At 39.5% G+C, this 9,712-nt stretch overlaps 1 protein-coding gene across 1 annotated transcript; it reads right to left on the bottom strand.

Moving 5' to 3' along the window:
• Positions 1–7,090: 7,090 nt before the first annotated feature.
• LOC306885863 (leucine-rich repeat and immunoglobulin-like domain-containing nogo receptor-interacting protein 1) lies at positions 7,091–8,908 on the bottom strand (the record flags this gene model as incomplete). Its single annotated transcript, XM_079442656.1, has 1 exon — positions 7,091–8,908. One exon carries the CDS (start codon positions 8,906–8,908, stop codon positions 7,091–7,093), a length of 1,818 nt encoding a protein of 605 aa, XP_079298782.1.
• Positions 8,909–9,712: the final 804 nt, after the last annotated feature.

The following is a 9,712-nucleotide window of genomic DNA, read 5'->3' as shown; positions in this document are numbered from 1 at the left end:
CTTCGCTGCCGGACCTGATGGAGAACTCCACAACTAGTTCCAGAAACTCACAACTAGTTCCAGAAACTCACAACTAGTTCCAGAGGCGTGAGTGAAAGCTGCAGCGAGAGCGGAACAGATCTGATCTGATCCCACCCTCACCTCACCTCACCTCACCTCATACCTGTCTGTCTGTCTGATACCTGTCTCATACCTGACTCTCTCTCTCTCTGTCTGTCTGTCTGTCTCTCTCTCTGTCTGTCTCTCTCTCTGTCTGTCTGCCTGTCTGTCTGTCTCTCTCTCTGTCTGTCTCTCTCTCTCTGTCTGTCTGTCTGTCTGTCTGACTCTCTGTCTCTCTCTCTGTCTGTCTGTCTGTCTGACTCTCTATCTGTCTGTCTGACTCTCTATCTGTCTGTCTGACTCTCTGTCTCTCTGTCTGTCTGACTCTCTATCTGTCTGTCTGACTCTCTGTCTCTCTGTCTGTCTGACTCTCTATCTGTCTGTCTGACTCTCTATCTGTCTGTCTGACTCTCTATCTGTCTGTCTGACTCTCTATCTGTCTGTCTGTCTGACTCTCTATCTGTCTGTCTGACTCTCTATCTGTCTGTCTGACTCTCTGTCTCTCTGTCTGTCTGACTCTCTATCTGTCTGTCTGACTCTCTGTCTGTCTGTCTGACTCTCTATCTGTCTGTCTGACTCTCTGTCTGTCTGTCTGACTCTCTATCTGTCTGTCTGACTCTCTATCTGTCTGTCTGACTCTCTGTCTCTCTGTCTGTCTGCTTCACTGCGATACAAACTACTTTACAACACTGACAAGATTAGTAATATTAACCTGCAATATTCACATGCCATATTGCCAAACCTACCAGGTAAGTAAAGTTTATGTTTAAAGCACATTTATCTCAGCGAAGCTGACCAAAGTCCAAGATAAACATAAAATAAGGAAGACAGATGATACAGTAAAACAATACAACATAGATAAAATCAAAATTTAGATTTTATCTGCAAGGCGGACGTCCCGGGAAGCAGAAACTGACCCTTTGTTTTTAAGCGTGAACACGGGACAGCTAAGAAAGCCCTGTCAGAAGATCTTAGAGATCTGGAGGAGGATGATAAGGTGGGGCTTGACCATTAAGTGCTTTAAAAACAAACAACAACATTTTAAATTGAATTCTAAAATGGACAGGAAGCCAGTGAAGAGAGGCTAAAATTGGTGTAACGTGATCAGTTTTCTTCGCTCTAGTCAACAGCCTTGCATCAGTTTGTACATCTGTAAGCGTAGGTGAAAACAGTTCAAGACAAACTTGATGTTGACTTGAGAAGCCACACAGTTTGAAGGACATTTAGTAGTTTTAAAGGATAGATAGATAGAAAGAAAGATCAATCGATGATAGATAGATAGATAGATAGATAGATAGATAGATAGATAGATAGATAGATAGATAGATAGATAGATAGATAGATAGATAGATAGATAGATAGATATTTGCAAATCACTGTAATTTTTCTCTGCTCCCTTTGAGTGTGCATTAAAGTGGATGTTAGGACTTTGTAGTAGGTCAACTGCTCTAATGAAATTCCATTTTTGGGCAGTTTTTACATTACCAACCTTTTTTATAGCCCCTTGAACCTGGCATGACTGCATAAAGCAGCCCATTTTGCTTGTATTTTCTCTATTTGCTTTGAGGTTGAGTGAAGTGAACATAAGCTCTTCATACTAGAACAATGGCTCTAATGAGATCCACATTTTGGCCAATTTTTAATTCACCAGTCTTTTTTTATGGCCCTTGACATTTGAAAATATACTTGTTCTTATTGCACCATCAGCCCACTTTGCAGCAAATTTTCTCCAAGCCCTTTGAGGTTGGATTAAAACGGACAAAAGGGCTTCATACTAGGTCTACTGCTGTAACGATATCCCAATATTGGGCAATTTTTACTTTATCAGTCTTGGCTTATTTGAGAATCAACAGATGCCCTTTCTCCACTCCATTTGAGGGTGCATTAAAGCAGATATTATGCTTCATAATAAGGCAACTGCTCTAATAAAATTCTGGGCAGTTTTTACATTACCAACATTTTCTATGGACACTTGAACTTGATATTTGATAGTACACAGTTTCTTGCAGCACTATCAGCCCATTTTGCTTTGACTTTTCTCTGCACCCTTTAAGGATGCATTAAGGAAGACATAAATGCTTCATACTAGGGCAACTGCTCTAACAAAATCCAAAGTTTGGGCTGTTTTTACTTTACCATTCTTTTTTAATGGACCCTTGAACTTGGCATATTTGATGATATGAGGGGCAGCAACTCGACAGAAAAGTTCTTCAAATATGCCAAGTTCAAGGAACGATAACAAAAAGATTGTTACCATAAAAGCTGTCAAAATTATAATTATTTGAGAACAATAGCACTACAACAAATTTCTTATGTTTGTTTTAACACACTCTCAAAGGGTTTCGAGAAATCTCGCCTCGAAATGAGCTGAAGGCACAATATCAGTGTGCATATTTCTGTGGAACTTCAGAAGTCATTTAAAAAATGGTACAGTAAAAAATGCTAAAATATTTGGATTTCATAACATAAGGCCCTTTCTTAAACCACTTCAATATGGTTAAAACTGAGTGGTAAATATCCAAATACTGCCCAGTAATAATAATGTGATTGGAGTGTAATGTGATGATATGAGCAGCTGGAGGCGCCAGTGTTCCTGAACAGATCAGCAAAGCTTCAGGATCATGAATCATGGGACAGACGACAGACGGATGTTTGACTGGAAACTTCTAATCTGGGGTCTGATCTGTCAGACAAACATAAAACCCAACGAGTTTAATCTCAAAAGACAGAGATCTGAACACGCATATGAAGATGAGTGGGGATTTTATGAATTATGTGCAAGTACTTCCCACAAATATGATCGAAAACATGGTTTTTTGTTCAAAAATAAATTAATCATTTTTAATTATTAGGGGCACATTAATCAGGTGTTTTAACTTGCCATGCCAAACTGCAAACCTTCAAAATTCACATTCACTTATTTTTTTTAAATAATGACTGTTGTATGCCTATTTTATTTTAATTTTTTTACATATATTGAAGCTGGTCATGATCTCTGAGGACCATTTTAAGGGGAGACATACAGTTGATGCTCTTCATTTCAGTTCATTTCACTGTTTATTGAACACATCTCATGCTTGAGCTTACACTGTGTCTGTATCTGTGTGTGTGTGTGTGTGTGTGCGTGTGTGTGTGTGTTGTATGAGTGACTCCAGTGAATTGTGTTCATTCAGCCTGTTGTTTTTCTGCTCTAAGCTGATTTACTGGACGTGATCAAGAGCAAGTTTATATACTGTAGAATAAAACATGAGCGAATCACGACACCAGATTAAAGAGAGAAATGATGGAGGTTATGTGGCTGTGTCTTTCATTAATATCGTCATTCTTGGGAAATATGAGGGGAAAAAACAAATGTCTTTGCTGTTTATCCTCTTACCTACTTGAAAATACAACAAAGTGAAATTAGAGGCAAAAATAAATATAAACTGATTTTCACATTCCCCATATTCTGACATATTTAAGGAAAAATAGTCAAAAGAAAAAAAATGGCTAATTTGATATTTGAAAGCATTGAATCAGACAAATCATTTCAAGATGACTTTAATGCTTTTGGCAGCCATTTCTTAAAGAAATTGCAAAATTAATTAAAAAAAAAGACAGACATTAAGATGATTTCCCATGAAAAAAAATGCTTTTCACAAGTAAATGGTTCATTTAAAAGTGAAAAAAAAAATTAGTAAACAGAAGTGTTTAACCAAACGAATGCAGTCATTCTTAAACTAGTACATTTTCAACTGTCTTTAGAATAATAAAAAATATATAAATTTTTTTAAATATATGCAAAAAAAACAAATGGCAGACATAAGATGTTTCATAAACTCTGAAACACTAAAATGAGATTCATCAGAGTTCAAGAGAGTCGGATAGAAAAACTGTTGAATTGACACAATCTTAAACAATCAAACCACTTTTATCAAATGATCATTTATGCTAATAAAACAGCAGTGCATGATGGGATGTTATTGCTTTGAGTTGGATTGCATAAAGCCGTTATTAAAGCCATGTATACATCAATGCATAAATAGTGATTTTCCACAGCAAACACACAGTTTGCATCAGTAGAGTGAAACAACTTTGGCTGCTGTTGTATCTAAAAGCATCATCAGCAAAATATAATAACATACGAAAACACATGCAACTGTAGCAGACATTCACACAATCCTGAGATGCAGCACATTCAATATTTAATACACTGAATACATTATGTAATTACGTCAGGATTTATGGAACCTTCTCAAACTCAGCTTAATTAACCCCCTGTTGTTTTCTGTCTGATTAAAGCTTCATTATTGCTCACTTTCTCTGGTTTATAGATGTTAATAATGTGATCAGAGCGTCTCACACATGCATTCATGCAACTCATGCTAAAATGATCTGATTTAAAGCATCAAAACCTTTTAAAAAATCTCATTTAAAGCTCATCTCACAAGCCTGAATTATTGCAAACTTGATCATCAGGAATGTAATTTAGGCAAATCACGGTGGCATCCAAATGACAATTAAATTCATCCCAAACTCAAAAATGCAGAAATAAACTCCTTAAATAATTAAAGCGAGTTCTACAGACATGAGGAACAGGAAAATGATCATGCACCATCAGTAAACCTCATGCTATGGCATCTAGAGACCATGGTCTTCTCTGTATGTTTATTTAGTTTTCCAGTACAAATCTAAAAATTAAGATTTTACATTTACTGGACAGAAGAAGCCTTCATCTGCCTTCTCTGAAACTGAACACAATGAAGTGAGTTTGTGACTGTGTTTGTGGTCGAATTGACCGCATTGGTTTCCATGCAATTCACAAAAAAAAAAAACACACAACACTATAAAAACACTTAAGATTCAAGAACTAAAATGTATGAAGAAACAGCTAATTCTCCCTGCATGATTCAGAAGATGATTTCTACTATACTTTGAGTGTTTCATAAGTACTCATGTACTGTATTTCATATTTTAGTCTTGGACAAGCTACACTGAAGGTTTTTTAACTGAGACTTTGCAAAATGTAGATTTTTGGTAAATTAAATTGCATGGAAACACCGAACACCATCACTCACACAAATTTATACAGCCTTTCCAAAACAAAATTTGAAGAAGAAATAAACAGTTTAACCAGTGTTTCAAGGTATTTGAAAATCAAACATGGCTCAAAATTACCCGTGAAATAATCAGAGGGTTAAAGGTGCAGTATATAGTTTTTTTACTTTACTAAAGCATAAAAATACCATAATGCATTTGCAGATATTTAGGAGACATGCTAAGTTCACATACTTGTTTCTCTGACAAAACAACAGTTATTCTGCTTTGAGTTGTGTGTTCTGTGTCGGAATGTCTGTTCTTGTTTTGGTCTGTGTGACTCCGCCCCCTGCCAGTTCAGCCAATAGGATCTCGTCACTCTGGGTTGCCAGTTGGCGGAAAACACAACGTATTGGAGCCATGGAAGCCAGCAAATGAACTGGGTCAAAGATCGCAGATTCTACCAGATCTAAAGAGCCTCGGCATCCATCTAAAAAGCTCTGTGACCAGAGGAATATTAAAACACAGTTAAATCAACTCAACTAACAGTCTAAGGCTTGTCACCTTCCATTGTCAACAGCGCTTGTTTCTGTTGTGTATCCTCAATCTGGCAACCCGTGTGAGCGTTGAGTCTTAGAAAGAGGGTGCAGAGAAACAACCCTCTCCAATATTATGATTTTGGGCTGCAGTACCCATTTCAACCACTAGCTGTCAATATTACATACTGCACCTTTAAAATGAGGAACAAACATCCGCCAACAAGATCTGAAAAATAAACTAGTTTACCCTTTGAAATAGTCTATGCTTAATGACCCAATGGCAGATATTTGTTCTTGTTTTAAGCATAAACTTAATTTCTCCAGAAAACAAGATGACTTCTGTCATTATGCATCTCCACTAAATGCATCTTAAAGAGTTAGTTCACCCAAAAATGAAAATTAAATTGATTTACTCACCCTCAAGGCATCCTAGCTGTATATGACTTTCTTATTTCCAAAAGAAACAGTCCAAAAGAAGTCCAATAAAGCGCATCCATCCATAATAAAACGTACCTCACACGGCTCCAGGGGGAGAATAAAGGCTTCTTGTAGCGAATCCATGCATTTTCGTTAGAAAAATATCTATATTGAAACTTTATAAACCGTAACCTCTAGCTTCCACTAAGTGTCTGCACTAACTGTCGTACACGTGTTCACAACAGAACGTCAGCTTGGCATTAGCTCCAGTGAGATATGCTAGTCTCGTGAGAACCAACGTTTGTTTACTGGAGCAAAGAAAGCAAGATTTCCTTACTTTACCAAAGGAAAACCAGTCTCCTCTTGGCTTATATCGAAATCCTCCAACTTTTTTCTTCACAAATCCTTGTGCTTCTAATCCATGACTGGTGTTTTGTTTTGTTCTCTCTTCTGTGCTTCCGCATTCGTCACTTTTCAACCGGAGCTAACGCTACATAGGATGTCCTATGTCATCCGCCAGAACATCGTTCAATTGTGAACATGTGTATGATAGTTAGCAGAAGCTATAGATTACTGTTTATAAAATTTTAAATATGGATATTTTTCTTACAAAAATGCTTTGATTCGCTACAGGAGGCCTTTATTCACCCCCCCGGAGCCATGTGAGGCACTTTTTATTATGGATGGATGTGCTTTATTGGACCTTTTGTGGATCATTGAAAAAATAACACCCATTCACTGGCATTATAAAGCTTGGACGAGCCAGGACGTTTTTAAATATAACTCCAATTGGATTATTCTGAAAGAAGAAAGTTAAATACACCTAGGATGTCTTGAGGGTGAGTAAAGCATGGGCTAATTTTCTTTTTGGGTTAACTATCCCTTTAATTGAAAAAAATACAAAAATACTGATGAAAAACTATTTTGTGCAGTGAACGACATTCATCTTATCCTTATGTTAAAGCTTAAGGGAAACTGGATATCTAGTAGCACCTCAAACATCTCTTGTTCTCAAGTTTTCAGATCAGCTTCATGGTGAACCTGCCCGTCTCCATCGTCGTCCGTCCGCCTCTGGACGCTGTTGCTGCGCTGCGCGGCACAAAGTCGATAGTCGCCGTGTGCTTGATCTGCCCTTTGCTCTGACTCCAGAAAAACATGAAGACGAAGCAGACGGCCACCGAGCTCAGGAACGACAGGAACCCCATGGTCACCGCGATCACCAGCGTCTTCACGTCGAACGGAAATGGCTGCGATCCATTAACCGCCGCTTGCCCGGACGTGAAGCTCCATCCTTCCAGAAAGAATGAGCCGGAGCGGTTGCGAGTGGACGCCGGAAACCCTCGCACCCGCAGGCTCACTGAGACGCTGTCGTTCCCGGCCGCATTCGAAGCGATGCACAGGTAATACCCGCTATCCTGTACTTGCGCGTAGCGCACTTCCAGGGTCCCGTTAGCGAGCACGCGAATCCGACCCGAGCCAGTAAGAACAGAGCGTTTGGGATTCAGCCAAATAATCGACGGCGCCGGATCTCCATCAGCTGCGCAAAAGAACAGAACCGTATGTCCTTCGTCCGTCCGAACATCCTGCGGCTTCCGCGTCAGAATGCGAGCTTGCCTGCAAGTAAACAACCTAGGAATCTCAGCTTCTGTAAAGTCGTCAAATGTCCGGCCTTGCACCTGCACAGGCGTTGCACAAGTCGGCGAGCGTCCTTCGAAGCGAAGCCACGGGCGTCTACGCATCGCCCAAAGAAGCCGGCAATCACACGCCAATGGGTTCCCATCCAATCCAAGGACCTCTAAAGCAGCGACCGAATGGAATGCAGACTCCTCCAGGGTCGCCAGACGGTTCTCCGACACGTTGAGGAACCGGAAAAACGCAAGGTTGCGGAAAGCGCCAGGCTCTATTCGTAGAAGCCCTATACCGACTAGATGCAGCTCTTGGAGTCGTAGCAAATCCCCAAGAAGGTTGGAAAGGATAATCTTGATTGGATTGTACGACAAATCCAAGTATCGCAAGTAGACAAGGTGATGCAGTGGGGAATACGGTACGGCACTCAGATTGCAGTGGCTGAGCGTTAGTGACGTGAGATTGAGTCCAAACAGGCTGTTAGCAGCTAACGAGTCCAACCAAGGACAATGGGAAACTTCAAGATCACGCAAACGTCCCAGCTGGCGGAAGGAGTTGTTGGGAAGCATCGTGAGTCCGAGTCGGCACAAACGCAGCCGGACGATTCCGGAGAGCCGTGAAAACGCTTCTATCGGCACCGACGTCAGGTTGCATCGGTCGAGATTCAGCTCCTGCAGGTCGGAAAGACCGTCGAAAGCGCGGTTTGAGATAAACACCAGATCGTTATCGCTGACTTCCAGCTTCTGGAGAGACAGCATCTCGCCGAACATATCATCCAGGAGCACCAAGATCTCGTTCCGGCTGACGTCCAGGAACTGAACGCCGCGGAGGCTGGAGAAGGCTCCGACCGGGATGATCTTTAGATGGTTGCGGGATAAATTCAGCGTAACGAGATTCCACAAACCGGCGAAGGCTTCAACTTCGATCGCTGTTAGTGCGTTATCGCTGAGGTCCAGCTCGCGTAACTGCGTCAGGCTGGAGAACTGTCGCCTTGATAGAGCCTTTAAGAGGTTGTTGGTTAAGTTAAGCGACCGGGTGTTGTCAGGAACGCCCGCGGGAACGGAAGACAGTTTTCTTGATGAACAGTTTGCTATCAGGAGCTTTGGCAAACAGTCGCAGCGCTGAGCGCAGGGCGCTGATAAAGTCACGCCCACTACCCACTGGAGGACCACCCACCAGTACAGCCTCCTCCAATCAGCAGCCACACACATCTGGAGACCCGCCTACAGGGGAAAGATCATAGATTAAACTTTTTGTTGCATAACAAATTTGGTAAACTGCGCTAATAGAAAATCTCAACATTACAGATGTTGGAGCTTCAGGATCTGTAGTGTTACAGGAATATGGACAGTACTATAATTTAAAAAAAAAAAAATTTTATGTTCTGAATAATTTTGCTTGTGAGGTTTTGCACTGCTCTACAAATGAATCAAATGAACTACAAATGGTCAGAATCCATGGCTGAAGAATATACCAGGGTTATTATAGTTAACCAAAATTAAAACCATTAAAATCATTTGGTAACACTTTATTTTAAGGTGTCCTTGTTACATATGTTACATGTACTTACTATTATAATATAATATATCATATAATATATTACAATTAAAACAGAAAATATTAATATACTAAAATAACACGTTTGAAAGAATATTAAACAGAAACTTCAAGTGCAAAAAAAAAAAAAGCAAAGCTGCTTTCTTATGAAACCCACAACTGAATACAGCAGGAGAAAGCATTAACATCTTTTTAAGCCTGTCAACATATTTAGTGTGATTTAAAACAAACTAAATCCGAAAAAATCTTAAAGTGTAGGAGACAGTAAAAACAGCAAGATGTGACACAACATATGCTATATATTCTTGCTATATAATCTTTTTAATAAAACGATATAATTTACATTTTACATATTTTACAACTATTTAATTGACATATTTTATAATATTACAATGTCATTTTTAAATATTATAAAATATTTTTTAGTATTCATATTTTAATATTAATATCCTGAATAT

The sequence above is a fragment of the Barbus barbus genome (genome assembly GCF_936440315.1).
Source record: "Barbus barbus genome assembly, chromosome: 19".
In the NCBI taxonomy this organism is placed as follows: Eukaryota; Metazoa; Chordata; class Actinopteri; order Cypriniformes; family Cyprinidae; genus Barbus; species Barbus barbus.
Note: the sequence above shows the minus strand (reverse complement) of the source record. Positions and strands in the feature narration are given on the sequence as shown.